The 25,186-nt window shown below is 39.0% G+C and overlaps 1 protein-coding gene across 3 annotated transcripts in view; it reads right to left on the reverse strand.

Annotated features, from left to right (window-relative positions):
* Window positions 1–24,558, reverse strand: part of CDK17 (cyclin dependent kinase 17) — an 84,886-nt gene extending 60,328 nt beyond the window's left edge. The window contains exons 1-2 of one of the 3 annotated variants that reach the window (XM_065423875.1): window positions 24,438–24,558; window positions 2,231–2,395 (exon numbers count right to left, since the gene is read on the reverse strand). In XM_065423875.1, coding sequence (XP_065279947.1) covers window positions 2,231–2,395; window positions 24,438–24,555 — 283 coding nt within the window. In that variant the 5' untranslated portion in view covers window positions 24,556–24,558. The remainder of the gene's footprint in view (window positions 1–2,230; window positions 2,396–24,437) is intronic. The other 2 variants (XM_065423874.1, XM_065423876.1) reach the window with 2 other exon arrangements.
* Between the last annotated feature and the right edge of the window lie 628 nt (window positions 24,559–25,186).

Raw genomic sequence — 25,186 nt, forward strand, 5'->3', positions numbered from 1 at the left:
AATGTACATTAATCCTATTATTGTACAGAATTTAAATGTTACATCTGACAAACCAGTTGACTTCTTTGCATCTAGCCACACAAATGAATTATCTACATAGAATTAAATATTTACACTTTGCCTTTCCATGAGATGCATGGGGCTGCTCCTCATTCAGCTCAAGCAAAGCCTAACTATGCAAAAAGTATGGGCATTTGGCGCCCTCAGACTACATCAAGAGGTGATCCCTGCAGACTGTGCAGAGGAGGGAAAACCTACTCTTCCCTATGATGGCACCAGCTGCACAGTTCCACAGTCAGAGGCAGAAACACTCTGTACTGTGTGGTTAGGAGGGAGAGGCAGAGAGCAGAAAGGTAAGGCTGAAAGGGAACAGTTAATATTACAGAACACAGTAAAATACAGATGGTTCTGCTCTAGTCTCAAAGATGCACAGTTCTAGCCTTGGAGGAACCTGCCTGAATACCACTTTCATTTGGCACTAGGATCAGAAGTGAAAGGAGAAGCGCAAAAAATTCATAAAATTTGCATTAATTCTCAATTGATCCTTTTTTTCTAGTACCAACCAGTGCTGTCAAGCGATTAAAAAAATTAATTGCGATTAATCGTGTGATTAAAAAAATTAATCACAATTAATCGCACTGTTAATAATAGAATACCATTTATTTAAATATTTTTGGATCTTTTCTCCATTTTCAAATATATTGATTTCAATTACAACACAGAATACAAAAAGTGTTCAGTGCTCACTTTATATTTATTTTTGATTACAAATATTTGCACTGTAAAAAACAAAAGAAATAGTATTTTTCAATACACCTAATACAAGTACTGTAGTGCAATCTCTTTACCATGAAAGTTGAACTTACAAATGTAAATATATGTCCAAAAAAATAACTGCATTCAAAAATAAAACAATGTACAACTTTAGAGCCTACAAGTCCACTCAGTCCTATTGCTTGGTCAGTCAATCGCTCAGACAAACAAGTTTGGTTACAATTTGCAGGGGATAATGCTGCCCACTTCTAATTTACAATGTCACCTGAAAGTGAGAACAGGCATTCACATGGCACCGTTGTAGCCAGCGTCGCAAGGTATTTACATGCTAGATAAGAAGCAGGCAGCATCTCCCATAAATGTAAACAAACTTGTTTGTCTTAGCGATTGGCTGAACAAGAAGTAGGACTGAGTGGACTTGTAGGCTCTAAAGTTTTGCATCATTTTATTTTTGAGTGCAGTTATGTAACAAACAAACAAAAATCTACATTTGTAAGTTGTACTTTCACGATAAAGAGATCGCTTGTATGTATTACTTGTACTACAGTACTTGTATGAGGTAAATTGAAAAATACTATTTCTTGTTTATCATTTTTACAGCACAAATATTTTTAATCAAAAATAATAATATAAAGTGAGCACTGTACACTTTGTATTCTGTGTTGTAATAGAAATCAATATATTTGAAAATGTAGAAAAACATCCAAAATATTTAATACATTTCAATTAGTATTCTATTGTATTGTATTAACAGTTTTTTTAGTTAATTGTGTGAGTTAACTGCGATTAATCGACAGCCCTAGTACCAACTCAATAAAAATAATTTAAATTATTACAAAGTGCTCATAGCAATTGGCTTTTTTTTGCCAGTGTGCGAAATTAATGGTGGCCTAGGGCCAGCAATATAACAAACTACTGAACAAATTTTTTAAAAAATCATTATTTGCCCCAAAGAGTAAGAACACAAAAACTGCTGAGATCACAACAAAAAGATTTACACAAACTGTGATTATGATTAAAAGAATTAACTGACAGTTCTTTGCTTAGATTTCTTAAAAGTTAAACACATACCACATTTTTTTCCAACCCAAATAGCCAAAGAACCCATAATTTCTGGCATATTCAATTAATGTACCTTCTGTAAGTTTTTAAATACTGTGGTCATAGGTACCTTAGACATCACTAAAATAGATAATGTTTTGTAACTGTTACACATGTCATTAAAGGGATACGTGGGCGATTTCTGTGAAATAACACCCTGTATGCTCTTTTTTTCAATTGTCTTCTTTAAAATCTTAAATGAGACATTCAACAATTTAAAGTCTTGTTTCTATGACAACCTTAGCAATACTTTTACATTCCCAGAACAGCTTTAGAATTAAAGTATAACTGTATCTGCTGTGAAGAACAAGATGGATATTATCTTAATATATAAATGACCAAAATAGTAAATTACCTAATCTGCTTCCATTCCTAGGCATTGCCATGAAAGAGCCAAGGCTGCCTCCTATAACGCTATGTGGTCTCCGTAAAGGGGGCTTCTTGAAAGATCCCGTGTATTGGTGAAGAAATGAGTGCATACTGTGAGACGTCGGAGGCCTGCCATTCTTCACAATAGGCTCTATAATTCACAAGGCCCAAATGTTCATCCCGATGAACAAGTGAGAGATTCAGGAACATGTCAGAAGAAAAAGAAGAGAAAATTGTTACTATGCAGATAATCTCCACTCACTGAATGTTTTACTTTTTCAGTATTGAAGATAGTTGGAGAACACAATATTACTGGAATTCCCTTACTGGAAAACCATTACAAACAAAAAAATGTTAAACACTCCAGAGCTTGCATGAAGATCCACAACATCTGAAGTTGGGTCAATTCCTTAACAACTGTAGGTTTTCCACAAAAACACTCACCACAAAAACCATAAAACCAAAAATCCCAAGCATCAAAAGCAGATTTCAGACCAGAAGATACCCATTTAAAGTTTGCATAGATATTTATTTCCTTTAAGCTTACTTAGCAATGGCTTCATCTTCACCATCATGTTTATATGAACCTTGCAATTTCTAGTCTGCATGAGGGGCAAATTCCAGCAAGCGCGTGCCTGGGGCGGCAAGCCGCGGGGGGCGGCCTGCCGGTCGCTATGAGGACAGAAGTCAGGCTGCCCTCGGCGGCATGCCTGCGGGAGGTCCGCCGGTGCCACGGTTTCAGTGGCAATTCGGCGGCGGGGATGCCGAAGGCGCGGCACCGGTGGACCTCCCGCAGGCATGCCGCCGAATCTGCGTGACCAGCGGACCGCGCCGCCGAAAGCTGCCTGACTGCCGTGCTTGGGGCGGCAAAAAACATAGAGCCGCTCCTGCAAATTCACCAGCGAGCCTTCAGAGGCTTATCAGCCCCTCTCCTCTTAGTAGACTTGAAATCGAGGATTTACTGTAAGCCTTAGCTGAAAGTCTACCAAACCACACTCAGACCACAGTAGCAATGCCACAATTAAGTCTATTAACCACTTACATTGTAACATCAGAATAGGTAACAGGAATGTCAGACTTATTTTGGCTTTTCAGATGGGGAGATCAGAACTGAACACAGCATTTACTCACAGTAAAAAGACTGTTCTTGTAAGTATTGTTACCCTTAAATTATTTCAACATACTTTCAATCTTAATTTTCTCTAAAAAATACAAGGAAAAGAAGTGTACAAAATTATTTCAACAATGTTATATTTGATATTGCAATCAGACAAAAGTCAGGGAGGAGTTACAGTTCCCTCAGCAACCTCAACTCTATTCCCTTGTATATGTCTTATAATAGTCATTCACAATATCATCATACAACAGATTATAACAACACCGGACAACTCAATTAATTTACCAAGTTAATGGAGAAATATTGTCAATTTAAACAATTTTCCCCAATAATATAGAAATGCATTAATCATGGAACAAACATACATGGATATAATCTTTACTACACAGGGCACACTCCTGCCCTCTAATATAAAATACCCTAAGATTTATAAAATTAGCTGCTTCTTCATAACATATTTCTCACAGCAATGCATACTTACATGTTGGAGAGATGAATAGCACCTATGTACTCGAGTTAAGTACACTGTTGGTCTCTCTATAGATTCTATCAACTTTCTTTTCCCCTAACTGGTACTCTTCTTGCAGTTACATGTATGTTATTAACAAGAACAAATTAGATCAAAGAACTCTATCACAGCATAATCACTCAGGAACTAGATAACTGTGCTGCCAAATAGGAAACTGAAGCTTGAGTGCAATTTGTGAAATCTTTCTTCCCTGCACCTATGGCAAATATGTCCATCACAAAGGTTTACACGTCTTCTGGGATAGGGCACAATCTGCGATGCTATTTTCCATTATGCCAGAAGCTGATTCTTATGTTGGTTCTGAAGAGAACGGAGAACCTTGTTGTTGGGAAACACAGATACACTCTCTCTCTGAAGGGATTTAGTCATGAGTATGTATTTTATGGAGAGCAGAGTTTCAAAGGCAAACCAAAATAATATTACAGCAAAAATCCAGCAACTAAATTCAATCAGTGTCTTGGAGGTAAAAACTTTTGGCCATCTGATTATGATGGGTTTAATGGGAGCGAGAAAGAAGCACATGGACATAACAAGCACATAAGAAGCACAAGCACAAGCATGTGCTTATAAATTAAAAAAAAAAAAGAAATTAAGAAATAGTTGACTTTCCACAGGAATAGTATAGAAGCACAAAATCACTTTCAGTCAGCTGCTTTAGGAAAAAACTGTCCAAATAAATAATTTAGACAGTGAACAGAATGTGAAAAGACAGGCCTGCACTGCTGCAAACCTTCCTGCAGTTTTCCTCAATTAGCATCTTTCATAAATAGATACTTGTCGGAGAATATGCTGTACACGTGTTTGTGATGTAATCTGTGTCCTCATCTTCAAGGTTCTGCACATCTCTGTCCCAACTAAATCTTTATTCTTGTTTCTAATTAGATGCTACATTAGCCCTTTGGATCCACAAGTGATGCCAGCCTCACCAAGCTCAAAATTCCCTCATTCATATCTTTGTACCTTCTCCCATTGTTATTCCTTATGCCCGGAATGACCTGCAACAGGTACTCAATCCAGCTTTTCATTCAAATTTATACTGAAAATCTACTTCTTTTCCAAGTCCTAGAAATGTTGACCCACATGATTATAATGCCATCACTTCCTTAATTTATTTTAAAAAATTATCTAAGTTATCTTCACCCTCCAAGTCTCCTGTTAAGTTCTTATTTGATCTTTGTCCATCTTTTAGACAGTAAAATCCTCAGACTGGAACCAGACATCTGGGTCTTGTATAATTCTGATCTCAGTGTCACTGCTTAACAAATAATAAAGCTAACTATGAAAATCCAAATGGTAGCTTAATAATACACCTCTACCCTGATATAACGCGGTCCTCAGGAGCCAAAAAATCTCACTGCCTTATAGGTGAGACCGCATTGTATCGGGTTCGGTCCGGTAGGGCGTACCGGCAAAAGCCGGTACGCCGTGCCGGACTGGACCGTCTTCCCCGGCGGTGATTTAAAGGGCCCGGTGCTCCAGCCGCTGCGGGGAGCCCCGGGCCCTTTAAATCACCACCGGAGCTCTGGCAGCCGGGCTCAGGCGGTGATTTAAAGGGCCCGGGGCGACACACGAATTCGGATATAACGCGGTAAAGCAGCGGGGCTCGGGTGGCGCTTTAAAGGGCCCGGGGCTCCCCGCTGCTTTACCGCGTTATATCCGGATTCGTGTTATATCGGGTCGCGTTCTATCGGGGTAAAGGTGTAGTTTGCTGCCTGAGATGATCTGAGGGATTTAGACTGACACTGACTGGTTACGAGTTTTATTTATGGTGAGTTTTTAAATGTTAGATACTGTTAGTAGATTTGTGAAGTCCTTCGTATTAAGGGTATGATACTTTTGTTTGAATTATAGTTGTACAGGTGTGTAGAGTTTTAAAAGGTACTTTTAATAGATCTAAATTAATAATTTTTGTGAACATCTGAAAACCATTTCCTTCTATATGTATTGTCTTATCATAAACTTCATAAACTGCTGAAGTACATCTTTTTTTGTGTGTGTGGACCATGTATTGCATAAAGGCGACCAGAAAGAAGACTATGAAAACGAACGAGAAAGGATTGTGTTTTTATAGTCACTAATGGGATGAACTTCTATGATAGATGAATACGGTTATTTCAGAATTTCCGACTGTCCTTTGGATAGATTTACATGAGATTATACCGCTGAAAAAATACATAAAATAATAAAAATAAAAGAACAAAAGGTCCTTGCCAAAAAACTTAAAATCTAAAGACAAAAATAGGTTCAGTACAGATTAATGGCCAAGGAGCAGCTTGGATAAATAAAAAAATAAATTCACCAAAAACGTTAGACGCATACTGTTATGAGTATTACCCTAGATTGGTCCATTCTACAATTTAATAACAGTAATTTTTATCATGCAGCAGTGCATTAACCTAAGTGCTCATAGCTAGTGAAATTAAGATTGCAAGACTTACCTGAATTTATTAGCAGATCTGTACTGAAGATAAAATAATATAAATAGTGCATTAAAGATCTTTTTTTAATTCTAATAAGTATTCATTTTATTTCTGCCTAAAAGAGAATGCCCTACCATTTCCCCCCTTCATAATAAAATATATTGATTATTTTGGGGACTGGGAAAAGGTAATTTTATTACATTTAAACAAGCTTACATAATGCTGGGCTGTGCATGTACAAGATACAAATTTTTTATGTTATTCTATGCTGTCTATTATTTTGAGCTATCTTACAATATTTCTAATTGCTGGTGTATTTAAAAAGATGACTCTAAAGGAAGCTCTGTTATTGGAATACAGTTCAAAAGGCTGTTCACAAATATCTATTTAATTTATTTTGTGTTAATAAAATATGAAGTTTAAAGAAACTAATTTCTCAAGATAAAATTCAATTCCATCTGTCCCTGGATCCCATAGCGTGTCTTATAAAAACTTCATTTTTATACTGTAGGTTGTGATATCTCCGTTCACTTTAAGGGTGTTATTTTTGGAGGATTCTTAAACTCTGACTGAATAAAGTTCAAGGTGTGTGGAAGAGAGACGTGATCTCAATGCATTTTCGTTGGTGATGCATTGCAGACTGCGTTTAATCCCTTTTCTTGTTCATCATATTTGTGTTTGATAAATAAGTTTAATTTATTATATCAAATTGTTCATTGATTCTTGCTATTGTGTACCCTGGATGATGCATTTTTGCACTGTTTTAATATAAAAGGGTGTTTTTTTTATTTTACAATTCCATTAAAAAAAATCTACTTTCCAGAAGTAAAGTGACACTGTACTCATTCTCGGTGCAATATATTATGGCACTGGCACATGGGCCCATCAGTCACTAATCTCTGCTCGGGTTAATGTTACAGTTTACTTTAAAATTCTCTCAATCAAATTCAACTCTCTTGATCTTTGAACTGATGTTATCTTCCAATTGTTCCTTTAACAGTTTGCCACTGAAATTTCAACACTATCCTCACAAAGAATGAAAAGTGCTTTGTAAACATCCAAGAAGACAGCTATGCAGAGAAGTAAAATAAAATACCTAGCACACCTAGGTCAAACTGATGGTTTATCTTAGACACATTCTAAACAGCACCATGCTGGGAAGCTTACAGTAGAAACAAAAAAACTTCCATAATGAGGGATGATCATTGCTCCCGCTAGCTTTTTGTTACTTTTTATGGCTCCAATTCAGCAAAGCACTTACACATGTACTTAATTTTAAATACCTGATTAGTCCCAATTACATTAATGGGATTACTCTTGTGATGGGACCCATCAATTATTTCAATTTGCATAAACTCTCCCAAAATTTAACAATTCACTTTGGGGCAGTATCCCAAGAGGATACAATGGGTCCCTCCTAGTTGCAGCTGGTCAGTTTTCATTATTTTCTCTGTTACTTTGGATACTTCATCAAATCCCCTTTATTCTTCTCCTGTTCAAATTAATAATTCAAGGGAGAGAAGAAGTAGAGAGTTTCTAGCAGCTGCAGTTCCCCGCACGCCCTGAAGAAACGGCGGCTCACCCAGAAAACTCCACACAAGCCTGGGACCCAGCAGCAGGCTGTTTATCCTTCTGGGGATAGGTGTCTGGGCTGGGGTGGCCATGGTTGGGCTCTGGGGAGGAGAATTTGCTGAATTTTGCAGAACTGTTTAACACCGAAAAGAACTACAGTAAGTTGTACAGTATCTGGTGCTTTTTGCATATGACAAGGAATTTCAGAGTTAAAAGGAAATTGGCCATTACACCTAAATATATTACCTAGGATAATATTTACATAATTTTTCTCTTTTTAATGAATATAAACATATTTGCTTTTTTAACTGCTGATACACATGGCGCAGACATAACTGATTTATCCACTGTTTCTCCTCAAAGAGTGTTTCAAGCTCGGAACCCAAAGGTGTATATCTGAAGTATAGGATTCCATCACCTTGAACCTTAACTTGGATATAAATATAGCTGCCATCCCATCTTACTTGGATTATCTTGTTGAGGTTCTCACACTCCTGCATTCTCACTGTCAACTATTATTGACATAATATGAAATAGAATCTGTACAATTTACATAGCACTGAATATTTACAGCTAATGAACACACTGGTGGTTCTTTCAAAAAAAGGTGACATTGTTTATTAAGTGTTCCTTGAATAAATAGCCACTAAAGCATATTGCTGAGCTACTTCAGAACATATATATCTTTCAATGTAATTACATATCTATTAACACAGGGATTCTCAACCTTCTTCTTTCTGAGGCCCCTCCAACATGCTATAAAAATTCTACGGCCCACTTGTGCCACAACAACTGTTTTTCTGCATATCTAGTAGATTAAAAGCCAAGCCCTGCGTTAGGGGGGTAGCAAGCAAGGCAACTGCCCCGGGGCCCCACAAAGGACCCGCAAAGCTAAATTGCTCAGGCTTCGGCTTTCAGCCCCAGGTAGCAGGGCTTAGGCTTCAGCTTTCTGTCCCGGGCTCCAGCGAGTCTAATGCCAGCCCTGCTCTCTGATTTATTTTGGCAGACCCTCTGAAACCTGCTTGATTTAGTTGTCTCATACAAATATAACAACTGCCATATCAAAATGGACCAACAGCCCATCTAGTCCAAATCTTGTCTCAAACAGTAGCCAATTCAAGATGCTTCAAAAGAGGTAGTAAAGCTCCATAGTGCAAGTGAAGTAGTTACACTAGAATATAGCAAAAAATTAATTTGGTTTTTAACCATTTGGGGGTCAATAAACTACTTAGAGTAGATACAAAAGAGTGAGCTCAGAAAGAGGGCGAAAGGCACTAGTGCTAAGGCCCTCCCGGGAATATTCTTAGCAGTAGGAGCTAGACACCATGGCACTTTGTGGGAATGCCACATGCGCAAATTTAGTTCTTTGCTGACTGACCTGAGGCTTGCTGGCTGCAGAAGCAGCAGAAGCAGAGAAAGAATGAACTAGGCTGGGGAAAACAAGAGCATATGAAAGCAAATGTGGGAACAGGAACACTTTGATGTTGCCAGCTGGGCCCTGCTTAGCTGCATAAGCAGCTCAGAAACTTATGCTAGGCTAGGGTGACCAGATGTCCCGATTTTATAGGGACAGTCCCGATTTTTGGGTCTTTTTCTTATATAGGCTCCTATTACCCCCCACCCTCGTCCCGATTTTTCACATTTGCTGTCTGGTCACCCTATGCTAGGCTGAGTCCCCGTCTTCATTCCAAAGAGACATAGCTTGTCCCATAGTTTAGGGACAAAGCTAGAGGGAGAGGGGGAAGGAAACAATGTCAAAAGTCCTCAAAAAAACGTAGAGAGCTGCTGAAGAAACCTCTGCCTTCGAGCACGGAAGCAGACAGGGGCATAATGTCAGTGCAGTTCACTTTGCATCCCTTTAGAGGGCACAGACAAACACTGTACTGGGGGAGGAGGAACTATTATCTGTCTTTGACACTTGAAAAATGCTGAAAATCCCAGCCAGTTCTAAGCCTGATGGAAAAGAGGATTTTCAGAAGAGAGAAATAACAACCACAATATATCAATATGGGAGAATGCTGTCTATGGATATGCCTACACCACAGCTGGAAGCATGCTTCCGAGAGCAGGAAGACAGACATGCACTAATTCTGCTCACGCTAGACGGCTAAAAATATCAGCGTAGCCTGTGTGTAGCATAGGTGGGAGATCAGGCTATCCACCTGAGTACAGCCCTACCTAGAGACCTTGGGTATGTACTCAGATGGCTAGCCTGAGCCGCCACCTGTGCTTCGCTGGATATGCTGCTATTTTTAGCAGGCTAACTCCAGCAGAGCTAGCACATCTGTCTACCCATGCTGCAAAGCATGCTCCTACTCCTAGCTGCAGCAGACATACACTTTGGTACCTCCCCATCCTTCTAGATTTTCTTTTTGTTATTCTTATCTTATACCTGGAGCCCTACCAAATTCATGGTCCATTTTGCTCAATTTCATGGTCATGGGATTTCAAAAATCGTAAATTTCAGGATTTCAGATATTTAAATCTGAAATTTCAGGGTGTTGTAACTGTGGGGGCCTAATCCAAGAGGGAGTTGTGGGAGAGTCCCAAAGGTTACTGTGGGGGATCGCAGTATTGCCACCCTTACTGCTGGTGGCAGTGCTGCCTTCAGAGCTGGGCTCCCGGCCAGCAGCTGCCGCTCTCCGGCCACCCAGCTCTGAAGGCAGCACTGCCACCAGCAGTAGTAGCGCAGAAGTAAGGATGGCATGGTTTAGTATTGCCACCTTTACTTCTGTGCTGCTGCTGGTGGGGGACTGCCTTCAGAACTGGGCACCTGGCCAGCAGCTGTCGCTCTCTGGCCACCCAGCTCTGAAGGCAGTGCAGAAGAAAGAGTGACAATACCGTGACCCCCGTACAATAACCTTGTGACCCCGCCCCACGACCTCCTTTTGAATCTGGACCCCCAGTTTGAGAAACGCTGGTCTCCCCCAAGAAATCTGTATAGTGTAGGGCAAAAGTACACAAAAAACCTGATTTCATGGTCCGTGACACGTTTTTCACAGCTGTGAATCTGGTAGGGCCCTACTTATACCCTAAGAAATATGAGAAGAGTGAAACCTTACAAAAACCCTAAATATTGGGAAGAAAACCTGACACTGCTTATCTCATTGGAAAGCAACTCTCAGACATTAATCTATGTTGCTAACCACCCTTACAACCATGAAGCTTGGCGTGATTGCAAAAGGCACAAGGGTTTTGACCACAGAAAAATCACGAGTCAGAATTTGGCATTTGTGGCTTAGCCTCAACAAGAGTTAAAAAAAAGCATAGAGACCTTTAATTACCTTTCTAATGAAAAAAGAATGCAATAGCTCGCATGCAATCATTGCTTTTTGAAACTGATTTTCGCCTGAAACATTTATTCCTCACTCACGATGCTGTGCTTAGTTTTACATTTGTTAGAATTTCATTGCTCTTGTACTCTGATTATTCTAATTTAATATTTTATTGGAAAAAATTGTAAGAAATAACAGACTTTTTTCTTTTTTGGCTTGGAGATTGAACACTAAAGACAGTGAGGAAAGGTAGAGAGAAAAGGACAACAGTGAGGATCCCGCAATCTGCCTCAACAAACGCATGCATGAGTCATGGGCCTGATTCAAAGGACATCCATTGACTTCGATGAGCTTTGGATCAGGCTCTATAAGAATACTGAGGACTGATGCCGAGCCAATTTGTTGGCCAATTAACAGATAAAGCAAATATTTTAGACTAACAATTTGAGGATTTTGTTAGAGCCTTTACTCTAAATAGTAAGCACATTCCATACTAAACACATTTCACACTCTAGTAAGGACCAAAGGTTCAGTGCTTTTGCACAAAAGAGTAGCATTCATTAAAGAGGGTTTGGAAAGAGTAGTAGGATTAGACCTAGTTATTCTGCTAAATAAATTACCAAATAGCTTGTTAAAAATTAAGTTCTATTTAAATATTCTACAATGTCATATGCTGAAAAAAGCCTGAATATAACTGCTTCAGAAAGATGAAAAAAGAATGCAAAACCCATTACCTATATCACAAGAGTGCCCAAAAACTCCAATCAGAGTTGGGGCTCTGTTGTGTTAGGTGCTTTACAAATACCAACGCAGATAAGTTAAAAGCTTGAAGAGCTTACAATTTATTACCAGTTTCTTGATCCCATTTATTTAGAGAGTCATAAACTTAGTGGTGTAACTCATCCAAGTTTCTAGTCCTCTTGGAACAATTTTTCTACAGTTGGCTTTCCCTGGACTCTGGTGTAATAAGCCTTCAAAATCAGTAGAGAAATGTAAAAGAAAGGTCTTAGAGCAGATTGTTATTCTTACTCATTGTTCTGTGTGTTTCATATGGTACAAGTATAATATATCTAAAAAGCTTAAGTATAAAGATTATTTAAAAATCTACAAATGGAGAGGACTGCTTTCTAGAATCTGAAAGGGCCCTAACCTCTGAAGGTTATAACCTCCAATTACCAGTCAAACTTTTATAAAGCCACACTGAAGAGCAAGGGGCAAGAGCTACATGCTAATACTGCTTCCCCCACTCATGTTCTTATCTACTTTTGACCCCGTCCAAAAATGCTTCACTTGGAAATGAAATACATAGCCTTAAAATTCACTCAGATTATTTTTTTCTGTCTGGGGTTGCTGAAACCACAACATCCTTGCTGTTGCACTGAACTGAGCATTGAAAGCTTTGGAGAGGGTATAGTTGAGGTTTACAATGGCACCAACATTTTATTTTCCATCTGGCTGTGTTTTTCTGACTCAGAGAGCAAATAACCAACGGTAAGTATGTGATATTCCTACCCTGCTCCTAACACAGTACACAGACACCCAAACTGAGCAGGTCCAAACTTATCCCCTCTCCCTTGTTTTTCCTTTATTGTTAGCTTAAGTAACAGCAACCTTCAGCCAAAGCTTGCTCCTGATCTTGGCAATTTCTAAAGTTGCTCCCCGTAGAACCCCTATGTTCCTGCCCCTATTTTCCCTAGTTCCTCTGCCTTAGACCTGGTGTAGACTAGAAAATTAGGTCACCATAACTATGTTGCTCTGGGGTGTGAAAAATCCGTATCCCTAAGCAGCATAGATAACACTGCTCTACAGCCAAAATGCTTCTGAAATAAATGTAGTCAAACTTTACTAATTCTGGGTCACTGAGAACGAAAATGATGCTTAAAATTGTTGATTGGCTCTAGTTTTCAAGATATGCTATTGGGTCAGTATATACAACCCTTGACTTGGGAATGGCAGAGGATAAGTGAGTTATAAAGGGAAGGGATCTCAATTTAAACCAGAAATGACTAAAATACATCTTTGACTGAATCTATGAATAAATCTATGACTGGGTTTGGACAGTACTTGCTTTTTAGGCAAAACAATGAATGATGCAATCTGAAGCTGGTATTGCGTCATACCTGATATGAATTGCATCATGTTATTCCTAGAAGTCATGGATGATGCAATCATAACGAAGCTTACATCACTCTGCTGAACAAATTGCCCTAGATCAGCTCTAGAAATCATACAGTGTCATGCTCTCTTATTTGTCAGTGTTTGATTTTGCAAAGGGACACATTTCTGTTTAGCCAAAGTGAGCAGAGATGCCTCGTACTTGTGTGAACAGTGCAGATAACTTCTGCTATGTTTGTGGTGAAGTGACTTTTGCATCACAAAAGCGCAGTATAACCACTATGGTTAAGAAAGCCTATCACCTTTATTTTGGCTGCAAAATTGGAGATCGGGACAAGAGGTGGGCCCCACACATATGCTGCAACATTTGTGTAACAAATCTTCGCCAGTGGTTGAACAGGAAAAGGAAATCTATGCCTTTTGCAGTGCCAATGATTTGGAGAGAGCCAACAGATCATACCAGCAATTGTTACTTCTGCATGGTGCCTCCAGTTGGGAAAGGTGTGTCAAAGAAGAAAAAGTGGACTGTGCATTATCCAAACATTCTATCAGCTATACGCCCAGTACCCCACAGAGAAGGACTGCCGGTTCCTGATGCACCAGAATCATTCTCACTTGAGTACTGCTGTTTTCTCTGCGAATGGGATAGTCGTGCAAGAGATTCCCACTACATCAAGAAAGATTGGCCACTCCGACAGTCATTGGAGCCTGGGAGGAAAAGTGTTCAGCATCCACCACTTGTTGAATCAAGGAAGATTTTGTTACCACCCTTACACATCAAGCTGGGTCTGATGATGAACTTTGTCAAGGCCATTGACAAAACACAAGCAGCTTTCAAGTACCTCCGTGGAAAATTTCCAAGGTTAAGTGAAGCTAAGATAAAGGAAGGTGTCTTTGTTGGTCCTCAGATTCGTGAACTTCTTCGAGATGATGCATTTGACCGTGCACTGTGTGGCAAGGAAAAGACGGCATGGAAAGCCTTCCAGTTAGTGGCAATAAATTTTCTCGGAAACAACAAGGCAGACAACTACAGGTTGTTGGTGGAAAACCTCCTCAAGGCATACAAAAGCCTTGGTTGCAACATGTCACTAAAGATACATTTTTTGCACTCTCATCTAGATTTTTTTCCACCGAACTGCGGAGCAGTGAGCGACGAGCACGGCGAGCGATTTCACCAGGACATTGCAACAATGGAGAAACGCTATCAGGGGAAATGGAGCCCATCAATGCTTGCAGACTATTGCTGGACAGTGACAAGAGATGCTCCATTTAATGAATACAAGAGACAAGCCAAGAAGCGCTGAGTAGACACTGAATAGGACTAAACTATGTACAGAATAGTTTTTTGCCTTTTGTTTCATACTAAATTTTATTTATATAACCCTTTTGCTGATTTTTAAAGTGTTACATAAACAGGACAGGTGAAATATTATCATGTAAAGCAACCATAAACACATGAAAAGACCTAGGTTTACAATTTATGATTAAAACTCTACTATCTACACAATATACATAGACATAAAATGTAAAAACTTAAATATCTTAGAAACAGTAGCCAGTTGTTTTAATTGTCATATTTGAATTCAGCACATGAAAATACATAATAAACAGCACATTTTATCTCTGAAGCAGACGACTTCTCAAAAATTGTAGACCAGTGTAAGCCGACCTAAATCGCCATGTAAACAGAGCCAGGTCGATGGAAGACTTGTTCCATTGATCTAGCTTCCACTTCTTGGGGAGGCTGATTACCTATGGTAATGAGAGAATCCCTCCCATTGGTGTAGGCAGCATCTACACTGAAGCGCTACAGCAGCACAGCTATGTTGCTGTAGCATTTTATAAGTGTAGACAAACCCTTAGTAAAGCACACAAAGTCCTTTTATTCTTCTGGGTTGGTGATAACTAAATTCTCCTAATCTGGTTGCCAGTGAGTCTGCAGAAATCGCTTGGCATTTTTATGCAGGGCCTTAGCCACTGACCTGTCAACATATGTCAATTCAGCTGGTGGATTTGAGGAAGAAGAAAAATTTTAATATTTTCATATTTATTAATATTTAATAGTGCACTGTTAACCTAGCTTATAAAAACTTCAGAACCCAACCTCAACCACCAAGCAGCTCAAATGATGAAAAAGAACTAGATGGCTTTCAGATTTTACTATATGGATTTTAGAGTATTTGCTTCAACCTTGAGTCTGCAAGGAAGCAGATTGTTCAACAGTACCTATTATCCGTTTTGGTATGCTGTTGTATCAGCATACATACAGTAGTACCACAGAGGCTAGAAATATTACATAAAACTCTGCAGGTCACTATTTACTGTGAACTTAGGACCTATCAATATGACCCTACAATTGACTTAATTGGCAAAATCTCTCCAAGCAAAGGCACATTGTATAAAATCTATTCATAATTTGGCACAAAGAGCTTATGCTCACTTATCAAACACAATCAGCAAACATGCCCTTTGCTCGACCCAATCTATTAATTTTTATTTACCTGCAGCTAATACAGACTCTGGCTTTTGGAGTTATAACCCCAAGCATTTGGAATAATCTGCCTGTAATATTGAAATAGGCAAATGCAGAGCCTGGTGTTATGAAACTTTTAATTTCTTATCTTCTGAAGCCTTACCAGTGCAAAAAAATCAAGATTGTGATAGCTGAATATTTCTTTCGACTATTTTAGACTAAGTGTCTTGCATTATATTGCTTGTATGACGCTGAATTATGTTGTTCCAAGACTCTTTGTCATCTTAAAAAAGCCAGTTGTTTATTCCAGGTGTTTATCCCTATAGCAGAAATATTTCAAAAATATTTTATACATATTTTTAAGACTAAGAACAACCAGAAAAGACATACAGTTGCCAACTTGTTATTGTCATGGAGATCTGAGGTGAACACTACATAAAACACTGTAATTTAGGCACTATCTTTTACAGGAAGTTCTGCATTGACACCACTGTATGAAATAATATAACATGACATATAGAAAAGTGGTAAATTGCTCTTGCAGCTACAGCAATGGTTTTAAAGCACTTACAAATTTTCTTAGTCATTTAATTCTGAAGATTAAGTGTCCAAGCTATTGAGAACTACAATATAAAAGTAACTAAGCAGGAGTTTGGGGAATACCTCTCATTGCTCAACAATCCATTTGGTGTTTATTAAATAGTAATGTCCAGAAAAAAATCCTATCCAGTTCCCAGTATTCAGAAACATGGGGCCTTCGGAGTTTGTGGGAATGTGGAAATTGAATCCTCCATAGGGTTCTGCCGGGGATGCAGATGACTTCCTGTATCTCAAGGATTAAAATGGCACTATAATGATGTTTACTGTGGCTCTTATAGCAGCACCACAAAAACAGTTTAAAAAACAATTTGTGGGAGATAGGGAAGATAGGAATTTTTTCAGGTATCAGATTATACTCCGAAAACAAGAGATCTCTTCCATGCAGGGACAAAACAGAACCATAGTTCAGTGGGGTTTTTTTTTAATTAGGGAGTCTAGCAAATTTCAAAGACACCTTTAGGTTGAATTCAGCACATGTAGAAAGTGGGTTTCTAGTTTCAAAGGATTTTTCACCTTGTAGTCAGAACATATTTTCTTATTGGTATAGCAAAAGCAGACCTCAAGTACATGGAAAATACTCATTCCAAGTAGAAAATCTGTCTAAACATCTAAGTAATAATTATTGTTTACAAACCACAATTCTCAAGTTGACACTATTTTTTCTAACAGTACATGCTCAAACACAAAAGAGACCTTATTATTCTCCCTTTCCATTTGCAGTCCACATGGCCAAATTACTATTTTTTCCCTTTAAAATCCACCAGTAACCCCTAGAAACACTGCAATATATGATGTGCATCTGTGGGGAGCTTCTTGCCCCAATTATCTGAGAATTACTTCAATCATCAATTTGACTTAGCCATCTCAAACAAAAGGCACTTTCAATAACCCCAATACCAAACTCCCACAAAGCATGCTTCAGATTACAAGTTTAAATCAAGAAAATATTTGTATTTATTTAAGAGATATTACTTAATACAAATTCAAAATTCAGATTTTATAAATACATACACACTAACTATACAGAATGAAAGTACACAACTAAAAGGGATACAATTTCTCAGAATATATTCTCCAGAAGTAGAAGTTATTCCAGCATTTGTTAAGAAGTTCCTTATTGTTTGCAGATAATGTCAGGTTACAACTGTGATGGTGCCCCCCATAAGGCTTTATGGAATATGCTTATGATTGTATATGTGACATAACTGGAATATGTTTTAGGCTACATATGCCATGTAACATATCTATGTAAAGGTTATGATCTACTCCTATTTGTATGCATGTATCATTTTTGTATTCGAAGTTATGAATACTGGCTGTGTACTGGCTTGATTTTAACTAGCCTAGTAGAGCATTTGGTCAGCTTCTTAAGAAAAGTGCAAATTAACTTCCCAATCAAAAACCACTTAAGCCAACAATGAACTTGAAGATGCCAATCCACATCTGAGCCTTCCCAGGAATGTGGCTTGACTGGTAAAAACTGAGTCATGCATGGACATGTGGCTTGCCCATGTGACTCCAAAACTCCATCTTGGAGCTGAACTTTGCATAGGAGAGAGTCTCCACCCACAAGAGAAAATCTATTTAAACCCCCGGGAGACCCCTCCATTTGGTCTTCAGCTGGCTAAAGGGATAGCCTCTCGACCCCCAAGGATACCTGAAAGAAACTGGAACAAAGGACAGTAACTACAGGGGGTGTGAGTGATTGCTGGACCCAGACTAGAAGGAGACTGGTCTGTAAAAGGAAGCTTACTGGAACTGGTGAGGTTTTTATCTGTACTCAGTTTTATTACTGTATTAGGCTTAGATTTGCGTGTTTTATTTTATTTTACGTGGTAATTCACTTTGTTCTGTCTGTTACTACTTGAAACCACTTAAATCCTACTTTCTGTATTTAATAAAATCACTTTTTACCTATTAATTAACCCAGAGTATGCATTAATACCTCGGGGAGGCAAACAGCTGTGCATATCTCTCTATCAGTGTTACAGAGGGCGAACAATTTATGAGGTTACCCTGTATAAAGCTTATAAAGGGTAAAACAGATCTATTTGGGGTTTCGACCCTATTGGGAGTTGGGCATCTGAGTGTTAAAGACAGGAACACTTCTGTAAGCTGTTTTCAGTTAAGTCTGTAGCTTTGGGGCACGTGGTTCAGACCCTGGGTCTGTGTTGGAGCAGACTGGCGTGTCTGGCTCAGCAAGACAGGGTGCTGGAGTCCCAAGCTGGCAGGGAAAGCAGGGGCAGAAGTAATCTTGGCACATCAGTTGGCAGCCCCAAGGGGTTTCTGTGATCCAACCCATCACACTGTAAAACTAGCAGGACTTTTTTTTCTTAAATAGAATGTTAATAAAGTCATGTTACAAGATCAGGGCTTGCAAGTGGTTGCATATGTTAGAGAGCTCAATTACTAAAATCTAACTAAAAATACTTCCTTTTCAGTCTATAATTACACTGATTAAGCCAAAGGCCCTGAGGAGTATAGATTCCACTATCATGGAATTTAAGTTTTGGAGCAGCTATCTCAGAAATCCTCCTCCCACTGCAGTAATCTAGTTTTTCCTGGTGATTCACCCACTATCTCATTTTCTGTCTTTCCATCCAGTTGGGGCATACTCATTACCTTCTGCACATGTTCCTTTTGCTCCTTCAAAAGTGGGAGCTCTATTGTTTTCAATGCATATGCTTCAACTAGTTGGTAAGTACTACCTTATTTTTGATATATCAGTGCCTAGAATGTCATACAGTACTATAGATGTGGTCTTACCAGCGCTGTATTCAGAGGGGCTGCCACCAATATGGTCAGTGACATTGTGTATTTGCATATACAGTCCCAAACTGGCTTTTATTTACTTCGATGTTACCTAGCAAGCACATATCTACTATTCTCTATGCCCTCCTTCCACCTCTACTGAGAATTTGGTTTAATTAACTTGCACTAGTAAACTAACCTATCTTCATTCCAGAAGGAGCGAGGAGAGCTCCTCCTATGCCTAACCATTTTTATTCCTCCTCTCATTTTTTTCCCCCACTTCCCCTTTCATTTCCCCTAGAGGTCTTCATGTTCCCTCTCAATTTTTCCCTTTTGACCCGACCATCTCCAGGGTTCCACGTTGTGACAATCTTCCCTTTGATAACTAGACATACAGCTCATTCAAGTTAGCAATCTTGCTCCAGTCATGTACTTCTGGAGTCCTACTGGTTTTGGCACTACATGAACAGTAATCAGACCCTGGATGACCTAGGATTCAAGGGACCAGTGGCCTTCTTGCACACAACACCTGCCCACCACTAACAGAGTGAAACTGACAAGGATCCAGGCACGCTGTTCTGAAGCAAGGCTTCTTTCACTCACTAGGGAAAAGCCAAATGACAAGGATGCTGCCAGTTTCTGCCACACCCTGGCATTTCTTAAAGCTCTTTCCACAAATATTGTCCAGGAATCTAAATACAATGAAATGTACAATGAAATCTACCAGTTAGATTATGATTAAAGATAAGGCTGACCTTAATTTGCCTGAGGTCTGGAAATATCACAAATTAAGCCATAAAAATAAAGTGATTGATAATATGCTTAATACACTAATCTAAAAGATTTGAAACTGTTTGAATTAGGGGCCATGTAGTATAAATGCACAGAGAGTTACTCCAGGTCCAGGCTTATTTCTGATTATTATTTTACATTGTTTCAAGTGCATGGTCCTGAGTATTCTTTTTTTTTTTTTAAATGCAAACTTTTTGCTGTTCTTTAACCCTTCAGAGAATGGAGCCATTTGATTCTTTTGTTTTCCTAATTCTACCCCTGATACAAACTCAGTCAAAAATCAGGTTTAGAATTATTTTTTAATTCTGTACTCCGTTTCAGGTATCTTTATTCAGACTATTACAACACAATGTCACCTGCCATATATTATTGCTATATGATAATCATTTGTTGCTGAAATTTCTTTCCTGGCCAATGACACAAAAATGAAAATTTAGTTATTGAAAGGAACAACCAAAAGTATACCTATTTACAGTCCAATTAACTTAGTATGCAAATGGCAAAAACTTGAAAGTCAAACACGCAAAAAATGATTAAAACTTGAAAACTAATGCAAACATTTTTAAAGTGTATAACAATCTGCTCTTTAATGAGAGATAGAAAGAGGATTTTGTAGCCAACATTTTATCCCAGAAGCTCCAAAGACGGCTTTTAGTTTATTTTTAAAGACAGCTACACAGTGCATGCTTACAAACACATCAACAAATCTCTTAATACTAATATTTTAGTAACAATTCATGAGGAATGTCATTCCATAACAGAAAATTTCCTATGCTAAACAAAAACAAGCAAGTTTTTAATGGAAGTGGCTTGACATATTGAACTATTTTATCTGCTTTCAATAATAGTGCGACCGTAGGCCAGGATCCTGCAAATACTTATGCGTGTTTAACTTTACTACCCCAATGCTCCAGTTACTACTCACAGTTGTAAAATTAAGTACATGCAGAAGTGTTTGCAGAGGCAGGATCTTGATGGCTAATTACTACTCTAAGAGGGAACTAATAATGGGTGTTTATATGCATCTATCACACTACAACAGTCAGCTCAGACTTCTAACTTCTAAGAAGAATCCCCACAACTGCCTTTGAAGTTATAAGAAGTTAGTTTTCATTTCAAATTACACCTCTACCCCAATATAACGCTGTCCTCGGGAGCCAAAAAATCTTACCGCGTTATAGGTGAAACTGTGTTATATCGAACTTGCTTTGATCTGCCAGAGCGCGCAGCCCCGCCCCCCCAGAGCACTGTTTTACCGCATTATATCCAAATTTGTGTTATATCGGGTCGCGTTATATCGGGGTAGAGGTGTATTTTAAGTATAAGAGGGAATTCCTAGCTGCTATTTGAGTCCTTCTGTATGCAAGGAGAACCTACATAGGGGTATATGAACATTTCAAAGTCTTGTTTCATTTTAAGATAACTTCTTTATACACAGATTTATTGTGGTCTTAATATGGTTGCCACATGTAAAATAAAATGTCAGTATAAGGCTAAAAACATAAAACTAAAATATAACAAATATCAATACAACACACTCTAGAACAGGGGTTCTCAAACTGGGGGTTGGGACCCCTCAGGGGGTCGTGAGTTGTCAGCCTCCACCCTAAACCCCGCTTTTCCTCCAGCATTTATAATGGTGTTAAATATATAAAAAAGTGTTTTTAATTTATAAGGGGGGGGGTCGCACTCAGAGGCTTGCTATGTGAAAGGGGTCACCAGTACAAAATTTGAGAACCACTGCTCTAGAATGTAGGCTATCTTGAATAATGATGTTTATCGGGGCTAAATACTCTGTAACTCATGCCTTGTGCTTTACAACATATTCAAGATGGTTTTATTATAGTCTAACATATCCCTCCTGTGCTATTGCTTACTTCTTTTTTTTTAAACCGTTCTGTATGGTTTCTCCTTCCCACACACTGTCTACCATACACAGTGTTCTTTCTTCCCTTCTGTTTCAATTTGTTTCTTCTTCCCAACAAGACATGTTGGCTCTACTCACATTTGGAAGTGCTTGTAAAGTGAAATTAACATGAGAATACTGCTCCTGAAAGCATGCTTCAGTGAGCAGGAGTCCTGTTTTAATCCATTCTACAAATGCCTTCATACAGAAGGAGAGCACGCAGGTTCAGCAGGCAAATGAAGCTCATACACAGAGATGTATTTTCATACGAGTTCTCAGGCATGAAGCCATTGATTTTCATTAGAACAAGGTTACAACATTCAAAAAATTACATAAAGGTAAGACAAGCATCTGCCAAACAAACCTGAAAGTATTCCTTTAAAGTTCATGTATACAATATGGAGTATTTCACAAGCATACAAAGCTCTGAGAAAACATAGTCATTAACAGAGACAGCTGCAGGTGAGATACTGTGGGATAACTGCCCAGGATTTCCCAGAATGCACTCCCTTAAAAGGTTAGGCAAAGTGCTAAGTTGGACACAAAAATAATTGTGCTAGAAAAAAGTTGCTGTGTAGACACAGATAAAAACTCAACCAGTTAAATCTGAATTTTCCAAAGTGTTGGGTATGAACTGCTTTGGGGAGGGGGCAGAATAGTGGCTCACAATGCAAGGTTAAATGGAGGGTGGGGGACAGAAAGTTTCTCTTTCCTAAAGAGGAGCCCTTTGTAATGTGCACGGGCCTAAAAGTCTGCATAGCCTCTGCTGCTATTAAGCTTTCACAATTTTGTAAGTTTTCAGTTACTGTTCAGAAACTTGGAGTGGCCATGAAACCAACAAAAATCATACCAATTACTCTGCTGCTGCTTGAGAAAACTATGCGTGTCAGCAGAGGCAGATAGTGGAGCTAATCACTGGAGAGAAGTACTTGAACCACAGAGGTTGGGATAGCAGAGTAAAGCAGAAGAATCTCTTCTGGTCACTACTGCAAACAGCTAGGAGCAGACGAAAGGCTACAGTGGTGAAGACCTCACAGTGGCCAAGATGCTTGTAGGATCAGAGAATTATTCTTCTCCCTACCTGGGGGTGTGCACATGCATTTCAATCACATTAACCCTATCTGGCTAGCTCCTGAATGCACTGTTCAGAGACATACAGATAACTAGGAGCTCTGCTGGCACAATGGAATAGTCCCACGGAGGATTAGATATGGTACTCAGCAGTTTTAATTGCACCACTCGAGTTCTGGTATCTGTGACATCCCTGAATAAACCTTTTTCACATAACGATTACACTATATCTGAACTCTCAATCTTCATCCTGCACACCTTCACTAGAAGAGCCTGAGAGCTTAAATTCATAACTTTGCTAGACACCAAAAATCACGGTCTTAATAAAGATACTGGATTGACGACTTACTACAACAATCTGTAACTCACTAACCCCCTTTTTGTCCTATGACTAAAGCTGTGAGTCCGTCATGGAGGTCACGGATTCCGGGACTTTCCAGGACTTCTGCAGCAGCCAGTGCGGCTGGCCGGGGGCCACCTGAGCAGCTCGGGCAGCCCCTGGGCCAGCCGCACCAGCCGCTGCTGGGGCAGTCTCGGTTCCCAGCCAATGGGAGCTGCGGGGCCGGCGCTCAGGGCAGAGGCAGCACACGGAGCCCCCTGGCCGCAACTCCACCTAGGAGCTGAAGGACATGTCCCCATTTCTGGGGAGCCGCGGGGAGCCTGCCAGCCCCGCTAAACCTCCCCACTCCTCCCAGCACCAGCAGGGGTCCCGGGCCACATGCTGCCACGCCCCCGCCTCCAAGCACTCTCGGTGCCCCTGGGCCGCTCTCTCCCCCCACCCCCTCCAGAGCACCCTCAGCACCCCCAGAGCATCCAAGATTTAGTCAGGGGTATATAGTACAAGTCATGGACAGTCATGCACTGTGAATTATTGTTTACTGCCCGTGACCTGTCCATGACTTTTACTAAAAATACCTGTGACTAAAACGTAGCCTTACCTATGACTCCAGGGGTGTTAATGGGCCACTTCACCTTGAATGTGTTTACCACTGATGTTAACAATCGGTTCCACCTTGTATTTAGCTGTGACACTCTGAGTATCTTTCCCAGACCTGAGGAAGAGCTCTGTGGAGCTCAAAAGCTTGTCTCTCTCACCAACAGAAGCTGGTCCAGTAAAAGGTATTACCTAATTCACCTTGCACCTCTAATCTTCTAGGACCAACATGGCTAAAACAACACACTGCAAATCATTGAATAATTATTCTGAGAAGCCAGAGTGACTTAAAGCAGTTTGAAAAATTGCTGGAGACCAAAAATAATTATATTTAAATGGTTTAAAATTAGATATATACTGAAAATTGTCTCTGTACCACTTGCTATTTGGGACATTCAGCACATTTAAAAAATTATGTAATTTTTGATAAAATATTTCAGTTCACCTGTTATATTAGGCAAGTTATACAATGTGCAAACTGAAAAGGGTAAAAAGTCCTAATGTTGGCCAAAATGGAAAGGAAAGAAAATCTAGCAAGCTTCTAAAATATAAACAATGGAATATGTTATTTAAAAAAAATACTCTAGTGTTTGACAGAATCCTTTTAATTAAAAAGAAGAGGGGAGGACCATACTCACCGTTATCTTTGCTGCTGTTTTCTTCAATTGTCATTTGTTCTGCCAGCTCAGACAGTGACTCATCAATGGTCTGGCTTCCACGCAAAGTTAGGGAAAGTCTCCTCTTAAACTTTTTCATTCTATCAATGATCAATCTGGCTTAAGGAAGCCTGTACAAAAAAAAAGGAGGGAGTGGAATTCCATTATTATATTATATAAAATCATAGGATATTAGTAGAACTGAGTTACTGCGCACACTGCTACAATCCAAAAAACAAATAAAAACTTGAGTTGCAAAATAGATAAATAAATGAAATATATAAAATGCGGGAAATATTGCAGATGGTTTACTTGTATACGCATGATCTTTTGGCTTTAGGAAGTCTTTTTTACTGGAATTTAAAATACAGAAAACCACATTTTAGGTTTTGAAATCAAGACAAATACTCATTTTAGCACTTATCCATTCCTACTACATAGCCTATATAAAAAAAATTGTATCAAGGAATTTGTACACCATTTTAAGAATTTGTGAATTAGAAATATGTTCAGAAAATTACTACTAAAATTGTTAGCTAGTAATTTTACAAGTTAAGGCACTGTTTATTTTACTATATAATGCACCAAATTAATACTGAAGACAATTTCGAAATATATATAGCAAGCTATATATGCCAAAATAAATAATTGATGAAGAGAGCTGCAGATTATAGTTTTACAAGGTAGGTGATTTTTACACAGATACATTGTACCTTTAAAACATCCCATAT

This window comes from Emys orbicularis, chromosome 1, assembly GCF_028017835.1.
Source record: "Emys orbicularis isolate rEmyOrb1 chromosome 1, rEmyOrb1.hap1, whole genome shotgun sequence".
Lineage (NCBI taxonomy): Eukaryota > Metazoa > Chordata > Testudines > Emydidae > Emys > Emys orbicularis.